Source organism: Haliotis asinina, chromosome 11 (genome assembly GCF_037392515.1).
Source record: "Haliotis asinina isolate JCU_RB_2024 chromosome 11, JCU_Hal_asi_v2, whole genome shotgun sequence".
NCBI lineage: Eukaryota > Metazoa > Mollusca > Gastropoda > Lepetellida > Haliotidae > Haliotis > Haliotis asinina.
Genome location: NC_090290.1, coordinates 22759530 through 22785211, shown reverse-complemented (window position 1 = coordinate 22785211; position 25682 = coordinate 22759530). Strand labels below are relative to the sequence as shown.

Sequence of the window (25682 nt, the reverse complement as noted above, 5' to 3'; positions counted from 1 at the left end):
TATTTACAGATCGTCGTCATATAGTTTGAATATAGGTGAGCGTTGCCTCTTTTACTGACTCCCTCCACATCTTCCTCCCCAGCAACCCGCCAGCGATCTGTGCAGTGGGGGTAACGGTACATTTGAGTGCGGTCAATGCACATGCAACCCTAACCGGTACGGGCGTGTTTGTGAGTGCGACGAGAACCAGCTGTCCAGTCAGGAGTCCATTGCCGAATGTCAGAAGGAGTAAGTCTAGGAATCTTTTAGATGAGATATCTATTGTGGCTGCTTCATGTCCTAGATGTACTCGTGTGTTACTCTGAAGTTGTTGATGTACTGTCAGGGGGAGAAACCCTCTATAGGCCACATAACTTAAGTTAGTGAGGGTACATGTCACCTTGTTTTAGCAATGTTCCAACGACATCACGACCAGGAGCACCAGAATTTAACTTCACACATTGTACCCGTGTGGAGAATCGAACCCGGGTCTTCAGCGTGTGGCACTATACTTACAGATCTCAGACCGTATCAAACACCAGTGAACGACGTCAGTGACGTCTTAGTTCTTGTTACATACTATGGCACGTTTAGATCTGTTCAGAGGTATCTCCTTGTTGCATACCAGCGAGTCGTTGGACAAAGGTCAGATACGTCAGTCCTTATTACATACCAGTTAGGCCTTATTAGACAAAGGTCAGATACGTCAGTCCTTATTACATACCAGTTAGGCCTTATTAGACAAAGGTCAGAGACGTCAGTCCTTATTATATACCAGTTGGACTTTATTAGACAAAGGTCAGAGACGTCAGTCCTTATTATATACCTGTTGGACCTTATTAGACGAAGGTCAGAGACGTCAGTCCTTATTATATACCAGTTAGATCTTATTAGACAAAAGTCAGAGACGCCAGTCCTTATTATATACCAGTTAGACCTTATTAGACAAAAGTCAGAGACGTCAGTCCTTATTATATACCAGTTAGACCTTATTAGACGAAGGTCAGTGACGTCAGTCCTTATTATATACCAGTTAGACCTTATTAGACAAAGGTCAGAGACGTCAGTCCTTATTACATACCAGTTAGGCCTTATTAGACAAAGGTCAGAGACGTCAGTCCTTATTATATGCCTGTTGGACCTTATTAGACAAAAGTCAGAGACACCAGTCCTTATTATATACCAGTTAGACCTTATTAGACGAAGGTCAGAGACGTCAGTCCTTATTATATACCAGTTAGACCTTATTAGACAAAAGTCAGAGACGTCAGTCCTTATTATATACCAGTTAGACCTTATTAGACAAAAGTCAGAGACACCAGTCCTTATTATATACCAGTTAGACCTTATTAGACGAAGGTCAGTGACGTCAGTCCTTATTATATACCAGTTAGACCTTATTAGACAAAGGTCAGAGACGTCAGTCCTTATTATATACCTGTTGGACCTTATTAGACAAAAGTCAGAGACACCAGTCCTTATTATATACCGGTTAGACCTTATTAGACGAAGGTCAGAGACGTCAGTCCTTATTATATACCAGTTAGATCTTATTAGACAAAAGTCAGAGACGCCAGTCTTTATTATATACCAATTAGACCTTATTAGACAAAAGTCAGAGACGTCAGTCCTTATTATATACCAGTTAGACCTTATTAGACGAAGGTCAGTGACGTCAGTCCTTATTATATACCAGTTAGACCTTATTAGACAAAGGTCAGAGACGTCTGTCATTATTATGTACCAGTTAGACCTTATTAGACAAACGTCAGAGACGCCAGTCCTTATAATACAAAGGTCTAATTAGACACCGTTTAGACGTCAGATTTATGAGACACCAGCAAGAAACGAATGTAATCAGTGTGAAGCACTACTGCAAATTGCTCCTTGTACAATATAATACCCCTCTGAAGAGATGTGTCAAACATAAGGACACTTTCAAGCTGGCAATGATTTGTTAAACATGACATATTTGTTCTCATTTGGCAGATTCATTTTCTTTAGGTATGCATCCGTTAGGTTGATAGATTATATTTTTTAAAAGGTAAAACTATAGTTCCATTTCTGCGTGCACATCCTATCTAATTTGATCTGGCATCTGATTGCAATCCTCTCTTTTTAGCCCCAACAGCACAGTGGTCTGTTCAGGACACGGGGACTGTGTGTGTGGATTGTGTGATTGCTACACCATCGGTATCAACAGCGCCCGACGCTACAGCGGCAAATATTGTGAATGCAACGACTACGCCTGCGACTACTACGACCTTCAGCTGTGTGGAGGCAAGTCTTGTAACATCGTCACCGCATTTATTGTTTGTTTGTTGTCCGTCCGTCCGTCCGTTCGTTCGTTTGTTTGCTTGATTGATTGCCTGTTAAACGTCGCCCTCGACAATATTACAGCTTTTTAACGACTGTGTACATCATTGAGACTGGGTCAGACAAACCAATGATTAATATCAAGAGCAACTTGATGGTTTCGATGACATGTTATTGGCACAAGACGACTAACGGGATTGGATGATTCCATCCCAGATTCCATTACTAGATTGTCATGTCCACACTTGATTGTTTACAGACAGCCGATATGTAGCTTGAACATAGCTGGGTGCGGCTTTGAACAACAAACCTACCCAAACATGTTTACAGTTTTGTCAGTTTCAGTATACGGATTTTGAGGACTCTTTTATCTTATACGAGCATTACAAGACAAGAGGCAAATGAGCATCTCACAATAATGCTTTTTTAAATGTAATTAAATGTAATTATGAAGCTAGTTTATGATAAACAGGAATACAATCGTCTTTGTAATAGTCATTTTCTAAAATTAAACTACTCATGACCACCCCTCCCTTTCCAGGCCCCACACGTGGCGTGTGTAAGTGTGGCGAATGTCAGTGTCTGACTGGATACAAGGGAGACAACTGTGGGTGCTCTACGAGGAACGACACATGCGAAGCTGAGAACGGTGTACGTTATTTTCTGATGTTAAACTGAAACTGTAATCATTACTGTGTTGGATTTAAGATCGTGTCTACACTTTCTGACACGTAAAGTCACAAGTACAGTCAAAACAAAATTGCAGAACAAAATTGTATTTCATTAAAGGGGAGAAATGATATTGACTAGTCTATAAAATCTCCGATTTACTGATTTGCAAAACTGAAGAATTTGCTAGAGCTTCAGATGACTTATGACAATACGATTCTCTTGCTGTAGCTTTTGGACTTCATATTACATATGTTGTCAAGGTCTACTGAATGTTTTACACCACTACTGAAATATTATGTTTTTGCTATCAGCAATAGCGTGTTTTACGCGAGCTCAGAGAATTCTTATCTGATTTTAAACATGGCCTCTATCTATAGAAACTATATATAGACATTATGTTGTGTTGCTCATTTCTCACTTCCACTATAAGCCAAAGTTATAAATGTTCCAGATGACAAGTCTGCTAAACCGCAAACAGACTTGTGAATACATTTTTACACGTGGTAAACAACGGATAAGCACCAGAGCTATGTCGTAAACTGTTCTTAGTTTAACAAATATTTAAACAATATATTTGCACTTATCCACTACCTCTGGTTTCAGGAAATCTGTAACGGTGAAGGCGAGTGTATATGCGGCAAATGTGAGTGTCGACAGGGAACCAACTACATCGGCCCTACATGCTCGGATTGCCCGGTAATATTTACGTCATAGTGTTGTCGAGTATTTATTTTAGTGCGGCACATCTATTTACGTCATAGTGGTGTAAAGTCATTTACGTTGTAGCTCTTTGCAGTCATTTATGTTGTAGTGCTGTACAGTCATTTATGTTGTAGTGCTGTACAGTCATTTAATTTATAGTGATTACAGATTTGCAGGTCGGTAATGTACGTGCTGATCAAACATTTACTTACTTACTTACTTACTTACTTACTTACTTACTTACTTACTTACTTACTTACTTACTTACTTACTTACTTACTTACTTACTTACTTACTTACTTACTTACTTACTTTACAGTCATTTCAAGTGTTGGGAGGCCTAGTCAGCTTGATTGTTGTGTTGTATATGTATTGATATTGTAGCATTGTACACCCATTTACAATGTGGTATTGTACCCTAACTGACACTGAAGTGATTTACATTTATTCACATTGAGATGCTGTAAATTCCTTTACATTGAAGTGCTATAAGACAATTCACATTGTAGTGTCCTGGGTTGTATGTACTCATTAGAAAAATATGTTCATATAATTTGAAATAGTTCCTAAGGGGTTATATTCCTAAACATCAAACAATGAACATATGTTGCTTAGCACTCAAAAAATGGGATACAACCACATCCATCTGCAGTCATTATCTCATTCACCAATTACTGTATTTCAGACTTGTCCATCTAAATGTAGTCAGTACAAGTCCTGTGCCCAGTGTCTGGGGTTCGGCACGGGGGAGTATGACACGGTCAGCTGCACGAAAGAGTGCACCATGGAATGGGAAAAGCAGGGCAAAGTTGAAGGTGAGATCTTTTGTTAAATAATCTCTGATAATTATCTCTGCCGATTCTCCTAAATGCATGAGCTTCCCTTAACTTGTGTAGCCAGAATGCATACTAAATCAGTGTATCACAACGTCCATAACATAACATATATACGTATATCTTCTTTCCCTTTTTCGTGTTTTGTTTTTGTTTTTGTTTTGGGGTTTTTTTCGTTTCTTCTTTTTGGTGGGTGGGCTGGGGAAGTGGAAGGTGTTGTTTTGGTTTTTGGAGAGGGTTTTTGTGTTTTGTTTGGTTGGTTTTGTTTCGTAGTCGTTATTTTGTTTATGGGTTTCTTTGTTCTGTTTTTTGTTTGTTTGTTTGTTTGTTTCACGCCCCATATTCCAGCTCTAAGGCATCGGTCTGTACATAATCGACCAGGCAATCCAGTGATTCTTTACACATTAACTGAGATCGTTTAATGATAATATGATGTATGACCTGAAGTTGTTAGGACACACAGACGTAAGAGGCGACTAACCGGATCCCGTGGTCAGGCTCGCTGACTTCGTTGACTCATGTCATCGATTCCCAAATGCGCAGATCGATGCTCATGCTGTTGATCACTGAATTGTCTGGTCCAGACTATATTGTTCACAGACCGCCGCCATATAGACGGAATATTGCTGAGTGCGGTGTAAAACTAAACTCACTCCCTCTCTCTCTCTCATTCCGGGAATTCATACGATGTTTGGGATTTATATACCATGACAGCAAACCTCATGTTCGACAATTTTTCTTTCAGATCGTCCCCAGGACGGCATCAAGATGTGTCGGTCTAGTGTTGAAGATGGGTGTCTCATACTCTACAGCTATGAATATAACGAACAGAACGAGATAGTACTCAAGATTCAAGAGAAGAAAGGTAGTTGTTCTTTACGTACTATACCGAGAGCGGCCGAATGCATGTTACGGAAAGTGTCGAGTTGGGACGGGTGGTTAATCATATTCATCCACTGAGAATAGATTATTTCATTCTGTGTATGTGCCGTCCCAACCTATTCTATTGCATAGAATAATTATAGTATGACAGATCAGTCTGAAATATAATTTATTAATTTGAGTGTTAAATGCGATTCGTGGTTCACATGGTTTATTATTATTTTCGTTGTCCTCTTGAAGTTACGCGATCTGGCAACGATCAGATTGTTTCAGTGACAATCTAGAAGTTGGTGGTATAGAGATCACAAATTTTATCGATGATCAACTTTATCTATTTTCAAAATAGCGACGTTTGGTATATCTTCTTATACCCTTTTCAAACACATGGAGATGGTGGGTACTCCAGATTATATACAAGATACATGTACATATTACAGTGAGATAACAATAGCAAAGATGGGATAACAAGGCATCAAAAGTATTTTGTATATGAACTGGGAGTAATGCACTGAACAACGACATATAAGACATTGGGGGATGTTTCCTGGTCAGTATGTTCACCTCAGTTGTCTCCCCTCGTTTGTTGTTTTGACATGTGCGTATATAACTGCCCGCTTCCTACCGTTCATTCATCTGAAGGAGCAACAGCATGCTCCGAAGCTCCATGTGCCTCGTATTATGGAGGTTGGCAATGATTTCCTCCTGTTCTTCTCCAGAGTGCCCCAAAGAGGTGCCTGTGATGGCCATCGCACTGGGCATCCCTTTCGCCATCCTCATCATCGGTATCCTCATCATACTCCTCATCCTCTTCATCAAGAGGAGAAGAGAAGCCAAGGAATACGCAGAGTTCCTGAAAGTGTCAAAGAAAGCAAAATGGGAGTCTGTAAGTGGCGTATTTCTGTGAATGTAATCGATTAGCACGTAACAAGCGACGCTAACCCTTCCCTCCTAGAACACATCACACTTGCCAGAATAATCTTAGTCTAATTCGCTGAGATGGTGTTTCATAAGAAATCTAGACTTGGTTCATTCGCGGCTTTAGCACTGCAGACAGAAAATAATTGTGTTCACGGACTGTGATTCAAACTACACACAATGTCTCCAGAAAAAGGCTATCCTTCATGTTATGGTCATTTCATGTCTAGCTGAACAAGAAGTGCAGGGGTCAAAGCGTTCGCTCGTCATTGCGAGCAGGTTCGAACCTCCACATTGGTATTGCTGGGACAAGACTAAAGGCGACGTGAAACCATACTCACACACAGACAGAATTGGGCTCGTTATGTAATACGGAATACAAGTGGCTCTTATTTCTTAAATTAAATGTAGTTATTATACGAATAATCTTAATTTAGTTATTACACGAATAGTCTTAATTTAGTAAGGACATGAAGTTTTTTAAGAAGTATAAATTTGAGTTTTCTGACTATCCTTTGCAGGAGAGTAATCCTATTTACCGGGACCCCAAGTCAACGTTCCAGAACCCAACATACAGGGCACTCAAAGAAAAAGAAACACTTCTGGAACAAAATTAAAGGATCACTGGAGCCAAGGGAACAAAATATTTACATCTCAGAACAAACACGACTTGGGGACGTTGTTGTGTCGTCAGCAGTGACGTAGTTGTTGATGCTGATGGAGTAGGTGCTATACACCCTAGGGGAGATGAGGAGGAGGTTCAATGACAATCATGCCCCACACGTGCGGGGATGCACATGGCCGCTTGTCCGCTAGTCCGGGACGAGATACAATCTAGACGGACTTGTTGTTTTCTCACAAAGATTATTTTATATAAGGCATTTGTCCCAGATTAGTTGCTCGTATGACTAATGGTGTCTAACTTTGCGATGTTCCTGACCAACACACTAGGTTTCGGTTGGAACCATTTGACTGACACATTCAAAACGTTTTTATTAGCGCACAAACTCTTCATAACCACACAGTGGTTCACGACATGCTATAGCACCCCTCGCATACCACAAAACAGACCCATTACAGACCATACATACCTTTACATACAAGTCAACATAGCCCTTACGAACAAATCTACAAAGCCCCTCACATACAAGACAACAAAGCCCTTACATACAAAACAATAAAGCCCCTTACAAAAAAGAGTCACTTACATACTCAACAATAGAGCATACAGCTAACTATTTCTGCGTATTTACAGCAGAAGAGAGCTTCTGCCATTTGTGAACACCGCCCGGAGGGGGTCCTCTTGTACAACGCAATCTTGAACCAAACCCCTCAAAGTGTCACAACAGAACCATTCACTGTTTTCCAACATCGAACATCGACCAGATGGTCAGAAAATTGGCGAGTAAGCACCATGTACTAGTGAGAACATGACCTGACAATAGAGACAGGTGACCAGCATGGTGACTATTCAGGGAAAATATCCTGACCCGGAATTCCTGTAGCAGCCCTCATAACCCACCAGAACAACACAAACTCTCAAAGCACAGTATAGTTTCAAACAAACGACAGAACATATTCTCATACCACAAAAGTCCCGATCGGTTCACTCCACAGACGGCCCGTGAACATCCAGATTAGAGCTTCAATAACCCATACTCGTCTTAAGAGGCGACTTGCAGGATCGGGTCGTGAGACTCGTGGACTTGTTGACACTTATTATCATATCCTACTTGCGTAGATCGATGCTTATGCTGCTGATCACTGGGTTGTCTGTTCCAGAGTTGATTATTAACAATCAGCCGCCATGTAGCTGAAATATTGCTGTGTGCAGCGTTAAACAACGTTCAACCTACCCAGCCAATCCACACCATAGACTCTCACACAACACACATCCTATTCGAAATGTATCCCGAATCGTGAAAATTCAGAACATTCCCCTAGTTTTTGTTATGATTTAACCTAGCAACCGTAGTTTGAACATTGAGTTATTGAAAATCAAGAATTGCATATACTTGCATGTGTTTGAGCCTACACTTGGGGCCTGTAGTGTCTGTGATACAGCTTGTATAGCAGGAGACTGTAGATAGTGTAAACACCACAAGTGTACTGACACTTTGCCAAAGTAACTCTTTCGTCGCATATGACGTGTTCAGTGTTTGTGTCTGTTTAGATTCGCTATTTGTTCGTTGTAATGTGTGCGTCTATGAAAGTCGGACGGGCGTTGGTGTGAGATCTGTGTAAGTCAGGGTTCGGAGTTTGTAGTCGACCCAGATAGGGTTATGTTTATAAGTCGACCTCATATAGGGTTATGTTTGTAAGTCGGCCTCAGATAGGATTATGTTTGTAAGTCGGACTCAGATTGGGTTATGTTTGTAAGTCAGGCTCAGACAGGATTATGTTTGTAATTCGGCCTCAGATGGGGTTATGTTTGTAAGTCGTGTTCTATGTCCGTGTTTTTTAAGCCAGGTGTTTGTGGTAAGAGCAACCTTTGCTGTTCTTGTCTCGCGGGCATCTTGTGCGGCTTTTTGTATTTTTGTTACGCTAATATGTGACGTCACGTCCTGCACTCGTCACGCGAACTTCCTGAGCTACCTTGTGTTACTTACTGTGCCCGTCATGTGCTCACCTTGAGCCACTCACTGTACCAACTACCATCATATCTACCTTATCAGTGACTGCACCTGTATCAAGTGTCACCGCTACACAATAAATTTGTGTGATTCACAAATAACCAGACCAATATATAATACTACCAACACAACAACGGTATATCTGAATATATATTTAAACCAAGTCAGTATTGTCCAGCCGGATATGACTGCACGCCACACGAAGCTGTTCAGCACTGCCGGATTCCCATGTCAGTCACACGGGGACCTACCATTCCTCACCGGAAGGTGCATTCGTGATCCACTCGTTTTATTCCGGGACAAGCCGAATAGGTTACGGAAAGGGACGAGTAGTAGTGAATGTAAAAGGTGCTTGCCCTCAGATCCACATTCCTCGTTAGAAACACCTCTAGTAGATAGGTTAAAGCTTGTTTTAGCATAATATCATATAGTGGATGCATAATACCATATATCACTCCTTGTATATAGTGTTGGTGTTTACATATATTTGGGTGAGTGAGTGATGTTAGACGCCGGAAAGTTCCAATCAAGTCGCGGAAGGATACACAAGTGGTGCAGGGGTTATCAGGTATGGTTTCTTTTCTTTAAAAACATCTTTTCTGAAAAGATCCGCAGTAGGTGTGGTAGCCTCAAGGAGTAATTTTGTGTTAAAGATGTCACAAATTAACCCTGACCTTAAGTTATCCATTAACACATGGAGACCAGGGTAACCAAGGGTTAACGTGTTATGGGATAAATTATGATTTGAACTATAACCGAATTCACCTGTAGCATTTTGTACACTTGAATAAGATCCGAGCCACTTTCCCTGCTAAGTACATTGTCAACCCTTGTGTGATCAATCACTAGCACTGCTAACGTTGATGTTGATTTTCAGTTGCTTATCTGTTATGCAAATATTGAATATTAGGTTTCATTTATATATAGTATACATATGACGCATATTTGTGACAAAAAATGTTTTGTGAACCAGTTGTCATCCTCAAAGTTTGACTGTTGTTGTGTCTCTCCTCACTGTGCTGATTGCCTTGGACAATATATTGACATAGTCAGGTTTTGTCCGTTCCCAAACCAGTTTCAGTTTTTATTTGTGATTGTTAAGGTTGTACGGATATTATTACGAGATATTAGTGGGTTATTACGAGATATTACGAGCTATCTTTCCTGACAACAGTTCCACGCCATGTTGCTGAAGAGTTTGTGTTTGATTTCTGCGTACTCAGCAGAAAATATATGTCATATGAATGAGATATGGTTAAAATAAGTTCCGAAACATATTCTTACGGTTTGCAATAGGTGGACTGACATTTATAAAAACTTATGCATGACTACAGAATTCCGGATATCTTCCGCCATCTTTGAAAGCACGCGCAAATACAATGTTCGCAACTGACTCCACCAGCAACGTGTTTTGTGTATGTTGTAGACTCAAAGTTTCAGTTCTTCGCTTGGTTAATGGCTATTTTAATATTTTTAATTTTGTTTTTATTTTGATACTTCCTGATTTTTGCGAATTTTATAACCCGTGCTCCCCTATGATAGAATGTGAACGTGGCACTAAACAATATGGCTGGTAGGTATCCGGTAGTCTGTAGGTGTGTCGAAACTGATGTTTGTAATAATGGATCCCAGTCAGGAGATGGCTGAATGTTTGTCTGTTACTATACATACCACGTCATCATGGAGGAGTAATTACCTGCATTTACACTCCTTAGTCTGTGCTGCCTGTCCATACAACATACGTACGCATGAATACTTGTTTTACATGATGTATATGAACATATGTTTATACCATTAAAGGCAGCTTTTACACAACGTGTTGTATTTGTGTTATCCACAAGCGTATATTAAAGAACCCGTGAAGGGTTAGAACTGATTTTCAGTAACCCATGCTTGTCGCAAGAGGCGACTAACGAGATCGGCGGGTCTGAATCGCTAACTCGGTTGCCGCAGTTCCAGCTGCGTTGATTAGCACTCATTCTGTACACTCAATTGTTTACAGACCGAAGCCATAGAGCTAGAATATTGGTGAGTGCGGGGCAAAACTAAGCTTGATGTCCGTCACTTGTTATGGAACACGCAGTAAGGAGGGTGTAAACTGGTATAAGGATGTCCGTCACTTGTCAAGAAACACGCAGTTAGGAGGGTGTAAACTCGTATACGGACGTCCGTCACTTGTCATGGAACACGTAGTAAGGAGGGTGTAAACTGGTATATGGATGTCCGTCACTTGTCATGGAACACGCAGTAAGGAGGGTGTAAACTGGTATAAGGATGTCCGTCACTTGTTATGGAACACGCAGTAAGGAGGGCGCAAACTGGTATAAGGATGTCCGTCACTTGTTATGGAACACGCAGTAAGGAGGGCGCAAACTGGTATACGGATGTCCGTCACTTGTCATGGAACACGCAGTAAGGAGGGCGCAAACTGGTATAAGGATGTCCGTCACTTGTTATGGAACACGCAGTAAGGAGGGCGCAAACTGGTATAAGGATGTCCGTCACTTGTCATGGAACACGCAGTTAGGGGGGTGCAAACTGGTATACGGACGTCCGTCACTTGTTATGGAACACGCAGTAAGGAGGGTGTAAACTGGTATAAGGATGTCCGTCACTTGTCATGGAACACGTAGTGAAGACGGTGTAAACTGGTATAAGGATGTCCGTCACTTGTCATGGAACACGCAGTAAGGAGGGTGTAAACTGGTATACGGATGTCCGTCACTTGTCATGGAACACGCAGTTAGGGGGGTGCAAACTGGTATAAGGATGTCCGTCACTTGTTATGGAACACGCAGTAAGGAGGGTGTAAACTGGTATACGGACGTCCGTCACTTGTTATGGAACACGCAGTAAGGAGGGTGTAAACTGGTATAAGGATGTCCGTCACTTGTTATGGAACACGCAGTAAGGAGGGTGCAAACTGGTATAAGGATGTCCGTCACTTGTCATGGAACACGCAGTAAGGAGGGTGTAAACTGGTATAAGGATGTCCGTCACTTGTTATGGAACACGCAGTAAGGAGGGTGCAAACTGGTATACGGATGTCCGTCACTTGTTATGGAACACGCAGTAAGGAGGGTGTAAACTGGTATAAGGATGTCCGTCACTTGTTATGGAACACGCAGTAAGGAGGGTGTAAACTGGTATAAGGATGTCCGTCACTTGTTATGGAACACGTAGTAAGGAGGGTGTAAACTGGTGTAAGGATGTCCGTCACTTGTCATGGAACACGTAGTGAAGAGGGTGTAAACTGGTATAAGGATGTCCGTCACTTGTTATGGAACACGCAGTAAGGAGGGTGTAAACTGGTATAAGGATGTCCGTCACTTGTCATGTAACACGCAGTTAGGAGGGCGCAAACTGGTATAAGGATGTCCGTCACTTGTCACGGAACACGTAGTGAAGAGGGTGTAAACCAGTATACGGATGTCCGTCACTTGTCATAGAACACGTAGTGAAGAGGGTGTAAACTGGTATAAGGATGTCCGTCACTTGTTATGGAACACGCAGTAAGGAGGGTGCAAACTGGTATAAGGATGTCCGTCACTTGTTATGGAACACGCAGTAAGGAGGGTGTAAACTGGTATAAGGATGTCCGTCACTTGTTATGGAACACGTAGTGAAGAGTGTGTAAACTGGTATAAGGATGTCCGTCACTTGTCATGGAACACGTAGTGAAGAGGGTGTAAACTGGTATAAGGATGTCCGTCACCTGTTATGGAACACGCAGTAAGGAGGGTGTAAACTGGTATAAGGATGTCCGTCACTTGTCATGGAACACGTAGTGAAGAGGGTGTAAACTGGTATAAGGATGTCCGTCACTTGTCACGGAACACGTAGTGAAGAGGGTGTAAACCAGTATACGGATGTCCGTCACTTGTCATGGAACACGTAGTGAAGAGGGTGTAAACTGGTATAAGGATGTCCATCACTTGTTATGGAACACGCAGTAAGGAGGGTGTAAACTGGTATAAGGATGTCCGTCACTTGTCATGGAACACGTAGTGAAGAGGGTGTAAACTGGTATAAGGATGTCCGTCACTTGTCATGGAACACGTAGTGAAGAGGGTGTAAACTGGTATAAGGATGTCCGTCACTTGTTATGGAACACGCAGTAAGGAGGGTGTAAACTGGTATAAGGATGTCCGTCACTTGTCATGGAACACGTAGTGAAGAGGGTGTAAACTGGTATAAGGATGTCCGTCACTTGTTATGGAACACGCAGTAAGGAGGGTGTAAACTGGTACAAGGATGTCCGTCACTTGTCATGTAACACGCAGTTAGGAGGGTGTAAACTCGTATACGGACGTCCGTCACTTGTCATGGAACACGTAGTGAAGAGGGTGTAAACTGGTATAAGGATGTCCGTCACTTGTCATGTAACACGCAATTAGGAGGGTGTAAACTCGTATACGGACGTCCGTCACTTGTTATGGAACACGCAGTAAGGAGGGTGTAAACTGGTATAAGGATGTCCGTCACTTGTTATGGAACACGCAGTAAGGAGGGCGCAAACTGGTATAAGGATGTCCGTCACTTGTTATGGAACACGCAGTAAGGAGGGTGTAAACTGGTATAAGGATGTCCGTCACTTGTCATGTAACACGCAGTTAGGAGGGTGCAAACTGGTATAAGGATGTCCGTCACTTGTTATGGAACACGCAGTAAGGAGGGTGTAAACTGGTATAAGGATGTCCGTCACTTGTTATGGAACACGCAGTAAGGAGGGCGCAAACTGGTATAAGGATGTCCGTCACTTGTTATGGAACACGCAGTTAGGGGGGTGTAAACTGGTATAAGGATGTCCGTCACTTGTCACGGAACACGCAGTAAGGAGGGTGTAAACTGGTATAAGGATGTCCGTCACTTGTTATGGAACACGCAGTAAGGAGGGTGTAAACCAGTATAAGGATGTCCGTCACTTGTTATGGAACACGCAGTAAGGAGGGTGTAAACTGGTATAAGGATGTCCGTCACTTGTCATGGAACACGCAGTAAGGAGGGTGTAAACTGGTATAAGGATGTCCGTCACTTGTTATGGAACACGCAGTAAGGAGGGTGTAAACTGGTATAAGGATGTCCGTCACTTGTTATGGAACACGCAGTAAGGAGGGTGTAAACTGGTATAAGGATGTCCGTCACTTGTTATGGAACACGCAGTAAGGAGGGTGTAAACTGGTATAAGGATGTCTGTCACTTGTCATGGAACACGCAGTAAGGAGGGCGCAAACTGGTATAAGGATGTCCGTCACTTGTCATGGAACACGCAGTAAGGAGGGTGTAAACTGGTATAAGGATGTCCGTCACTTGTTATGGAACACGCAGTAAGGAGGGTGTAAACTGGTATAAGGATGTCTGTCACTTGTTATGGAACACGCAGTAAGGAGGGTGTAAACTGGTATAAGGATGTCTGTCACTTGTTATGGAACACGCAGTAAGGAGGGTGTAAACTGGTATAAGGATGTCTGTCACTTGTCATGGAACACGCAGTAAGGAGGGTGTAAACTGGTATAAGGATGTCCGTCACTTGTCATGGAACACGCAGTAAGGAGGGTGTAAACTGGTATAAGGATGTCTGTCACTTGTCAGGGAACACGCAGTAAGGAGGGTGTAAACTGGTATAAGGATGTCCGTCACTTGTTATGGAACACGCAGTAAGGAGGGTGTAAACTGGTATAAGGATGTCTGTCACTTGTTATGGAACACGCAGTAAGGAGGGCGCAAACTGGTATAAGGATGTCTGTCACTTGTTATGGAACACGCAGTAAGGAGGGCGCAAACTGGTATAAGGATGTCTGTCACTTGTTATGGAACACGCAGTAAGGAGGGTGCAAACTGGTATAAGGATGTCTGTCACTTGTAATGGAACACGCAGTAAGGAGGGTGTAAACTGGTATAAGGATGTCTGTCACTTGTTATGGAACACGCAGTAAGGAGGGTGCAAACTGGTATACGGACGTCCGTCACTTGTTATGGAACACGTAGTGAAGAGGGTGTAAACCAGTATACGGCTGTCCGTCACTTGTTGTGGAACACGCAGTAAGGAGGTTGTAAACTGGTATAAGGATGTCCGTCACTTGTCACGGAACACGTAGTGAAGAGGGTGTAAACCAGTATACGGCTGTCCGTCACTTGTTATGGAACACGCAGTAAGGAGGGTGTAAACTGGTATAAGGATGTCCGTCACTTGTCACGGAACACGTAGTGAAGAGGGTGTAAACCAGTATACGGCTGTCCGTCACTTGTTGTGGAACACGCAGTAAGGAGGGTGTAAACTGGTATATGGATGTCCGTCACTTGTCATGGAACACGCAGTAAGGAGGGTGTAAACTGGTATAAGGATGTCCGTCACTTGTCATGGAACACGCAGTAAGGAGGGCGCAAACTGGTATAAGGATGTCCGTCACTTGTCATGGAACACGCAGTAAGGAGGGTGTAAACCAGTATAAGGATGTCTGTCACTTGTCAGGGAACACGCAGTAAGGAGGGTGCAAACTGGTATACGGATGTCCGTCACTTGTTATGGAACACGCAGTAAGGAGGGTGTAAACTGGTATAAGGATGTCTGTCACTTGTCAGGGAATACCTAGTAAGGAGGGTGTAAAATGGAATATTGCCGACCCGTGAGAATTAAGTCTAGACTTTTTCTTCAGCAGCCCCTGCTTGTTCTAAGAAGCGAATTACAGGGATCAGGGGGTCACGTTTGCTGACTTTTGCTGATTGACATATGACTGCTGCATGGATGTTTTTAGTCACCCGATTGTCTGGTCCAAACTTCATTGTTTACAAACCGCCACCATATAGCTGGAATATTGCTAAGTGCGGCGTTATAGTTGGGCAGCCGGCGGTACGTGCTTCCATGGACGTGATATCGACCAGACAAACCCTTCCACATGGGAAAGGTCAAAGATGGCATGTAACAGCCGTGCCGGGGAGGAGGATACAGAATCCTCCCTACATCCATGGTAGGTTTATTGATTCCTGTCATATGCAACATATTAAAGAGGGACTAGGTCTAGGGAAATGCCAGTCCTAGCACGGAGGATTCGGAGAACTGGAAATCCCTCCGCCACCGCCCTATGAGTATATGACGCGATGTATATAGATTCTAAAAATTGCTAATCTTGATGCCGTTTCATCAGATTTTCCTGAGACTTTCCAGACCTTCAGTCCTGGCCCACAACGAAGCACATGTGATACGTGATATCTCAACATGGTCAAGTGAGTTTGTTCATCCAGCAGAAAATGGGTACCCGGTGGGATCAATCATGTAACTATTAACCTTTTTTCGCCTCACAGGCAGCTTGGGTTATCCGGGATACTAATAATCGGATTTTGTGTTAACGCTTTGAGTATTTGCTTTGTATATAGAAACGACGTATTAAAAATTCACAATCATTATTATTACAGCATACATGTATTCCACTTTCATAAAGATCTGTAGAGCAAAATGACGTTACTTTTAAAATAGAACGTATCAGTTTTCAGAGTGATTCAGTTGGATTTGCATCTAAAGTTTAGGGAAAAGCACAATGTTTTGTGAATATTTTATGACTTGGAGAATAAGCTGGGGATGGCCATGTGACACGTAAAAGGTAATATGCAACCAGATTCCTCTGTTGGAGACGATTTCCATGCTAGGGCGGTGCGGTAGGGTAGCTAAATGGTTAACACGCCCGCTCGTCATGCTGAAGACACGGGTTCGATTTCCCACGTGGGTTCATTGTGTAAAGCCCATTTCTGGTGATATTGCTGGAATGTTGCTAAAAGCGTCGAAAAACAATTCTCACTGCATGCTCTGGCTTTACACATCACCTTACGCGATATTCCAGAAATATCACCATTAACGTCACCTTTAGCGATAATTCAGAAATGTCACCACGTAAAATACTTGCAATTTCACATACATGTACAGAATCGAACCCGACCCTGACAAGACGAGCGAGCGCTTTAACCACACGGCTGTATAACCGTCCCTCTCCGAAATGCACCGAAAGTGACTTCGCAGTTACTGTGTACCAATGCACTAGAGCCCGCCTACATCTACGTCAACACGTGTCTACTCGTTATGTACTGCCACGCTGCAACCACACTGCAGCCAAAATAGCGGAATTCCACGGCATTATGACGAACAGGAATTGATTTGGTTTCCATGGAGACAACCAATGCCTGCGAGTGGGGCACATCGCCTGTCCGGTGTGGGTATAAATACACCGACACCAAGTTCTCGGTACCATTCGCTCACTTCAGACTCCCATTCCGTCTGTGTGAGTTAGAATCTCAGGTGTTGCCGATATATATCACTGCAGTTCCTTCACGATGGTAAGTTCCATTGCGTTGTGTTAGAATTTACCATGTAAATATTTTGGGAAGTTCCCCCTGTTTGGTGGAACTGCAGCAAGGTTCCGCCGTGATATCACCAGTAACAAAAGCTACCTCCGCCATTAGATGCCTCCGACAGAAATAATTGGTTGATTTATATCACCTTGGAACTGGATGAAAGAAACTGGTTGGTGTTAAATCCTTATCAGATAGATTTGGAGGGTGGTGTTGTCTCGGGGGCTCTGATGTTTGAATGGACAAGTCCTTCCACTGATAGATGCATACTGACGTGCCGTTTGTGAACTGCGTGTATTTAATCTTTCAAGGTTATCGGTCTAGCTTATCATAACATTGTCCTCTACGTGTCTCAACACTTTAACCCCTAGCCTGGTAAAGTCTTTAACCATACTCCCACCCTATACACACTCCTCCAGACACGAGTTGCCTATATGATGCAATACATATTCTATGAACACGTGTTAAATACAATTGATATGTGTAAAGATTACATTAATAACATCTTACACACTCCTTCAGACACGTCAAGATGTCACGCAATAAATATTCACTAAACACCTGTGTAGTACATTTGATATGTGTCCAGTGTACATTAATAACATCTTACACACTCCTTCAGACACGTCAAGATGTCACGCAATAAATATTCAATAAACACCTGTGTAGTACATTTGATATGTGTCCAGTGTACATTAATAACATCTTACACACTCCTTCAGACACGTCAAGATGTCACGCAATAAATATTCACTAAACACCTGTGTAATACATTTGATATGTGTCCAGTGTACATTAATAACATCTTACACACTCCTTCAGACACGTCAATGTGTCACGCAATAAATATTCACTAAACACCTGTATAATACATTTGATATGTGTCCAGTGTACATTAATAACATCTTACACACTCCTTCAGACACGTCAATGTGTCACGCAATAAATGTTCATTAAACACCTGTGTAATACATTTGATATGTGTCCAGTGTACATTAATAACATCTTACACACTCCTTCAGACACATGAAGATGTCACGCAATAAATATTCACTAAACACCTGTGTAGTACATTTGATATGTGCCAAGTGTACATTAATAACATTTTACAGACACATAAAGATGTGACGCAATAAATATTTTAAAAAACACTTGTGTAGTACATTTGATATGTGTCAAGTATACAACAGTAACATCTTACAGACACATGAAGATGTGACGCAATAAATATTCAATAAACACTTCTGTAGTACATTTGATATGTGCCAAGTGTACATTAATAACATTTTACAGACACATGAAGATGTCACGCAATAAATATTAAAGAACATTTGAGTAGTACATTTGATATGTGTCAGGTGGACATTAATAACATCTTACAGACACATGAAGATGTGACGAAATAAATATTAAGAAAAAACACCTGTGTCATACATTTGATATGTGTCAAGTGTACATCAAACAACATTTTACAGACACATGAAGATGTGACGCAATAAGTATTCAATAAACACCTGTGTCATACATTTGATATGTGCCAAGTGGACATTAATAACATCTTACAGACACATGAAGATGTGATGCAATAAATATTCAATAAACACCTGTGTCATACATTTGATATGTGTCACGTGTATATTAATAACATTTTACAGACACATGAAGATGTGATGCAATAAATATTCAATAAACACCTGTGTAATGCATTTGATATGTGCTAAGTGTAAATAATGTCAAGTACAGTGGAAGCTGTGAAAACCGGCATCCGTCCAATCTGGCAAGTTGCCATCACCAGCATGAAATCCCATCTATGGCTTATACATTTATCATCACCTCTACAATCCGGCATGTAGTCTAAACCGGATTATTTCTTCAGTCCCTATTTGAGTGCCGGTTTAGACAGCTTCCACTGTATAAATAATATCTTACACACCCCGTCAGACACATGATGATCAGACACAACAAATATTCAATAAACATCTGTGTAATCCATTTGATATGAGCCAGTTGTCCATAATTAACATCTTACACACCCCTTCAGACACATGAAGATGTGACGCAATAAATATTCAATAAACACGTGCGTAATAAATTTGATATGTGTCAGCTGTACAATAACATCTTACGTACACCTCTATCAAACACATGCCAAGTAAATATCAATTCATCTTCAACAAACACCTGTGTAATATATTGAATATCTGTCAGGGGTAAAATATACCTATATAACAGACATAAGTAGAACATAACAACATTATTTGCAGATGTAGAAGGCAACTTATATATCATAGACAGAGGTAGAATATAACTACATTACAGACTGAGGTAGTCCATAACGTCATAATAGGCAGAAATAGAATATAACTACGCTATGAACAGATGTTGAATATAACTACATAATAGACAGAGGTAGAATATAACTACATTATAGAAAGAGGTGGAATATAGATACATAATTGACGAATACGTACTACATGCAGACAAGGGTAGATTATAAGTACATGTTAGACGTAGGCAGAATATAAGTGCATAATAGTCAGAGGAATAACATGACGGTAATAACATAGATAGGATATGACAAGAGTAATAACAGGTGAAAGGTATGACAACAAGTAGTGAGTGTGAGTGAGTTTAGTTTTACGCAGCCTTTAGCAATACGCCAGCATTATAAAAAAATTAAAGCATGGAACACCAGAAATGGGCTTCACATACTGTTCCAATGTGGGGAATCGAACCCCGACAACAGTAATGGCAGAGGGAAGATATGACAACAAAAATGACAGAGTGATGATATGACAACAGTAACGACCTAGGGAAGATATGACAACAGTAACGGACTAGGGAAGATATGACAACAGTAATTAAGGAGGTAAACTGCAACTACACTATGGCAGAAGCATAATATAGTTATGGCTAAGTTAGGATGTTTACAAACATACGAAATTGATTGAGGCAGAACGTGAGGCTTGTCGATGTGTCAGAGCGCAGTCGCCAGCAGCACAAGCAGGCGAAATGATGAACAGTTCGTATTATCGACCATTCCCATGTGTAGTTGCAGTCAGGTTATCTTCGCCTCAAGAATTGAGTGACTCATGCCAATGTATTATATATAACATACCATGATCTAATATCTCCCTGACATTTGAAAAGTCACATGGAGTATTCGGATAGTTTCCGCTAGATTGGCACTGGATGATGATGATGATGATGATGATGATGATGATGATGATGGCGCTGCTTCATGATTTCAGCGCGAGTGTATCTCTATCCACGTGGGCCAAGCTGGTGTCCAGATCGGCAATGCATGCTGGGAACTGTACTGTTTGGAACATGGCATTCATCCAGACGGGGTCATGCCGTCGGACAAAGCTGCAGGGTGTGCGGACGACTCCTTCAACACCTTCTTCAGTGAGACTGGAGCAGGGAAACATGTCCCCAGGGCCGTCTTCGTCGACCTTGAACCCACAGTTGTAGGTGAGGCAGCAGAAAGAAAACGAAAACCAAAAACACGACAGTCATGTGGTATGAAAATGCTTCATACAAGAAAGGACATTGTCGCGTTTTCATTTACAGTATAATGTCTAGGATTCCATAGCACTGTATGTGTAGTGAGTTGATATACCCCTCATCGGGTCAGTATTAAGAGGGTTGATAAGGTAGTCTCGGACTGATATGACTGGCGAAAGGAAAACTGTCATATCATAACCCCTTTATCATATACACCATCTCAAGGGACGTAACTAGGCTCCGTCTATTGAAGTGTTGAGCGTTTGTGTGTATTCATTCCGTACCAATTTAGTAGCCGGACATTGTGGCTTATGTAGATTCTTTGACAAAAGCTGATATGGGTGATATGCATTTTTGGCCCGGTGTCGCAGCCCAGAATAACCCCGCACCGGATTATGCCACGGGGTAAACTACAGGCTAGACCAGTTTAAAACTATCCTGGACCAGACCAATGTATATCCCTCCAGCCCAGACTATGCCCCTTAAAATTATGTTGACAATCATTCACTCAATTTGAGAGTGTGACTCTGGGTAATGTTCTTGGTGCCATTTAAATGTATTTGTAGGTGCATTTAATTTAATTCACTGTATAATATAAAAGTATTTGTTGAGTCCCTATTTGAAATGTGACATTTTCGACACTGTATAACTCAACTATATTGATACATGATCAAGGTGTTTCTGGAATTATTTTATATCTACCCTATTCCACTGTCTAACAACTGGCTAACTAATGGGAGATAGCCGATGTGAGTAGGGGGTGGTATTTATTTGGCCAGTAAATGCAAGGGCTGACATATCCTGCCAGCGTCAGCTTGAAAACCCAGATTGATGATGGATAATGTATCTCATCATTTAAACGTTGTAACCAGTGTTTAATTGTGTGAGACGTACAATCAAATTATAGCAATATAGGGTATATTTTGGATCATATTAAGCCACAACGAGTGGTATTAATACTGACGAGCGCAACGAGTTTATTGTTAGTTGTATATTCTAGCTAAAACGGATTCTCAATAAACAGGTGAGTGAGTTTAGTTTTACACCGCACTCAGCAATATCCCAGCTACATGGCGGCGGTCTGTACATAATCGAGTCTGGACCAGACAATCCAGTGATCAAGAACATGAGCATCGATCTGCGCAACTGGGAACCGATGACATGTATCAACCATGTCAGCGAGCCTGACCACCCGATCCCGTTAGTAGCCTCTTACGACAAGCACAGTCACCTTTTATAGCAAGCATGGGTTGCTGAAGGCCTATTCTACATCAGGACCTTCACGGGTCCTCAATAAACAGGACAAATGTCAGAGAGGCTTATGGGGGAGTCGTTTTAGCTGTGTGTACAAGTGTAGTCACAGGTTGGCATATAGGTACAAAGATAAACAGATGACAAATTATGCGATTCTTGTAGGCGACGAGAAATAGTGCAGAGAATATTCGATAGTGACTATATATTGTGATAGGTTTTATGTTGTACAACAGTTTCTTGAGGAATAACTTGCAGAAAGATGAAGGTGACTGTACTTATTTTAAAGATTCATAATTTCTGTGAATTTGACAGAAACTTATCAGTGCGATAACTGGCAATATGCATGAAAAGAGCTTTGTAGTAAAACTCCTGTGGTTGTCTCCTCAGATGAGATCCGACAAGGAATCTACAGACAGCTGTTCCACCCTGAGCAGCTGATCACCGGCAAGGAGGACGCCGCCAACAACTACGCCCGTGGCCACTACACCATCGGCAAGGAGATCGTCGACCTCGTCCTTGACCGCATCAGAAAGTTGGCTGACCAATGCACTGGACTCCAGGGTTTCCTCATCTTCCACAGCTTTGGTGGCGGCACCGGCTCAGGCTTCACGTCTCTGTTGATGGAACGTCTCAGCGTCGACTACGGCAAGAAATCCAAGCTGGAGTTCTCTATCTACCCCGCCCCGCAGGTCTCTACCGCTGTGGTGGAGCCCTACAACGCCATCTTGACCACCCACACCACCCTGGAACACTCCGACTGCGCCTTCATGGTCGACAACGAAGCCATCTACGACATCTGCAGACGTAACCTCGACATTGAACGCCCCACGTACACAAACCTCAACCGTCTTATCGGCCAAGTCGTCAGTTCCATAACAGCATCGCTCAGGTTCGATGGCGCCTTGAACGTGGATCTCACTGAATTTCAGACTAACCTTGTCCCTTACCCCCGCATCCACTTCCCATTGGTGACATACGCACCGGTCGTGTCAGCTGAAAAGGCCTACCATGAGCAACTCTCTGTAGCTGAGATTACTAATTCCTGTTTCGAACCTGCAAACCAGATGGTCAAATGCGACCCCCGTCACGGCAAGTACATGGCTTGCTGTTTGCTCTTCCGTGGAGACGTTGTTCCCAAGGACGTCAACGCTGCCATCGCCACCATCAAGACTAAGAGGTCCATCCAGTTCGTCGACTGGTGTCCCACGGGGTTCAAGGTCGGCATAAATTACCAACCTCCAACAGCTGTACCAGGAGGTGATTTGGCCAAAGTCCAGAGAGCCGTCTGTATGTTGAGTAACACCACCGCCATCGCCGAGGCTTGGGCTCGTCTTGACCACAAGTTCGACCTGATGTACGCCAAGCGAGCCTTCGTCCACTGGTACGTGGGTGAGGGTATGGAGGAGGGAGAATTCTCCGAGGCCCGTGAGGACTTGGCTGCTCTGGAGAAGGACTACGAGGAGGTTGGAGTCGACTCTGTTGAAGCAGAGGAGGAGGAAGGAGAGGAGGAATATTAGAAGACCTGTTTTAGCATTTCTGCTGTGCCAAACTGAACTTTGTTGGGTCCTTGTTAGCGTTCCATTCACTGAAACTGCATCACAACCTCGCCCAATTTTAATAATTTCAAAACCATGTTTGCTAGTGAATCCAGACATCCGGTATACAAGTCGTACACGCATCAAAAGAAAGATGTCATATATCTATTGCTATATCTTGTTGTTGTTTTCCTTTAACACAAACTATTACAGGGCATTTTAAGTACTAAAGATATCTATGCAATGACCCATAGAATCTCTGGTGTCTTTGTTGTTGATATATTTTACATGGAGCGCTATAACCTGTTCACCATAATGTGTCGATTAATATGTTCCACCACATTTACATTTTACATTTACTGCTCAGTGCTACAAATTAACAATAGAAAATAAAATATAGAGCAAACAACGACACATGTATCTGTCTTTGTTGGTGTCTGTCCTGTAATGTTTCGCTTCTGTTGGATTTGGTGTGTTTGTGTTGTTACGTTTTTTTGTTGGGTTTGCGTTATTTGTTTTTGGTTTTGGTGCCCACTGGGTTTACTGTTTAGGGTAATTTATTATTGTTGTGGTTTGGGGTTTGTTTTTGTTTCCATTATGTTTATGGTTTGTTGTTTGGTTTGGGTTTTTTTATGTTTAATTGGTTTTGGTTTGGTTGTGTTTTACTTTTTGTGTTTTGTCTGGGTTGTAGGTGTGTGTGGAGAGAGAGGGGGTGGAGGGGGGGGGGGGAAGAGTGGAGGGGGAGGTCACAGGAGGTTCTGTCGGGTAGAGTAATACTTAATGCAATATTCGAATCAACTTCAGTGCCCATTGACCACATTTTTGGAGCCACGAGGTTGCAATGCTGGATCATTCTACAGATGGTGTAGGTTCACTACAAACATCATAACATCATTACCACGCTCTACAGACAGGTAGGACTAAGTAAATAAGTGAGTGGGTAATTAGATTCCAGACATTCATAGGTAACGGCTTGTTGAAGTGACACAACCTTGTAGTGAAAATTGCCTCGTCTGAGACGACCGGGCGATCCATGACCCCACAGGAAGCCTCATGACGCTCGCAAGGGTGAACACAAGTTTGAAGATTTCACAAAGCTAATGATTCACGTTGCTGTAGAAGTAAAACGGCACTGAACGTTATTCATCCTGGATGAGTGAGTCAGTATATAGTTGTACGCCGCTTTTACCAATAATCCAGAAATAGCGCGGCGAAAGACACCAGAAATGGGCTACACACATTGTGCCATTGTGGGGAACTGAACAGGTGACGAGAGAAGGTCTTAAAGGGCCACCAACTCATTTTTGGTACTCTTTTTATCACTGCATATGAAAGACTTCTGGTTAGCCAGAAACGGAACACCTTTTTTTGTTTTTTAAAAAAAAAATCTTGTGGTTAATTAATACCAAGCGCTCAAAAGTTGCTAAAAAGCCGTCTGCTTCTCTGTCGCCCTTAAACGAAACCGCAGACTGGTTATGTAACTCTGTCGCCAGTGACGTCATAGAAGGAACGATTTTCAGTTCGTTGTATAGAAAATGTGTCAGAAGCTCGTCATTTTGCTGATTTCTCGACGTCACCAAAGACATGCCGAATTGGTGTGTTGCCGTCAATTGCTCCTTGGGGTCGGGTCATGGTGTCACTATGCCAAGATTTCCACCGGAGCCAGTAGTTTGTGCTAAAACTGGTTGTTAGTGTGTGCGAAGCGAGCGTTGTGGAAGCCTGTGTTATACATGTATACTAAATCGGATGGTTCGCCCCCTACAACGCTTCCAGGATAGAAAATGGATTTCAAGTTTCATCGAGTTTATAAAATCAAGACTGCTCACTACACATTGCTGACCAAAAGGATTTTGCATGAATATAACGCTTTCTCCCTCGGAAACGAGGTTGTGGTCGAAGTGACAATATTATCGTAAGTAATATTATATTGACCCCTTATATTGACCGCTTCCAAGAGTGAAATTGTTATGTTATAAGCAATGTCATGTAAAATCCTAATGTCCATTAATAAAATACATATTTTACTACCAGTGAAAATTAATTTTGATTTTGTAAGTCTGTGAAAACAAACTTAAATAGCATTCATCCTCAGACCGGGCGCCGCCATTTTTGAA

The 25682-nt window shown here is 42.1% G+C and overlaps 3 protein-coding genes across 3 annotated transcripts in view; 2 read left to right on the top strand and 1 right to left on the bottom strand.

The window, feature by feature from the left end:
* LOC137255667 (integrin beta-PS-like) overlaps positions 1–10747 on the top strand; it is a 44795-nt gene extending 34048 nt beyond the window's left edge. The window contains exons 16-23 of the mRNA XM_067793146.1: positions 83–228; positions 2102–2259; positions 2837–2946; positions 3571–3663; positions 4355–4484; positions 5248–5367; positions 6101–6267; positions 6821–10747. Of these exons, the coding sequence (XP_067649247.1) occupies positions 83–228; positions 2102–2259; positions 2837–2946; positions 3571–3663; positions 4355–4484; positions 5248–5367; positions 6101–6267; positions 6821–6916 (1020 nt within the window). The 3' untranslated portion in view covers positions 6917–10747. The remainder of the gene's footprint in view (positions 1–82; positions 229–2101; positions 2260–2836; positions 2947–3570; positions 3664–4354; positions 4485–5247; positions 5368–6100; positions 6268–6820) is intronic.
* LOC137256533 (RISC-loading complex subunit tarbp2-like) overlaps positions 1–25682 on the bottom strand; it is a 582560-nt gene that overhangs the window by 409019 nt on the left and 147859 nt on the right. The window lies entirely within an intron of this gene.
* On the top strand, positions 17103–23978 carry LOC137255999 (tubulin alpha-3 chain-like). The gene is made up of 3 exons (XM_067793637.1): positions 17103–17257; positions 20524–20746; positions 22421–23978. The coding sequence occupies exons 1-3, from the start codon at positions 17255–17257 to the stop codon at positions 23548–23550; spliced, it is 1356 nt and encodes a 451-aa protein (XP_067649738.1). The 5' UTR covers positions 17103–17254; the 3' UTR covers positions 23551–23978.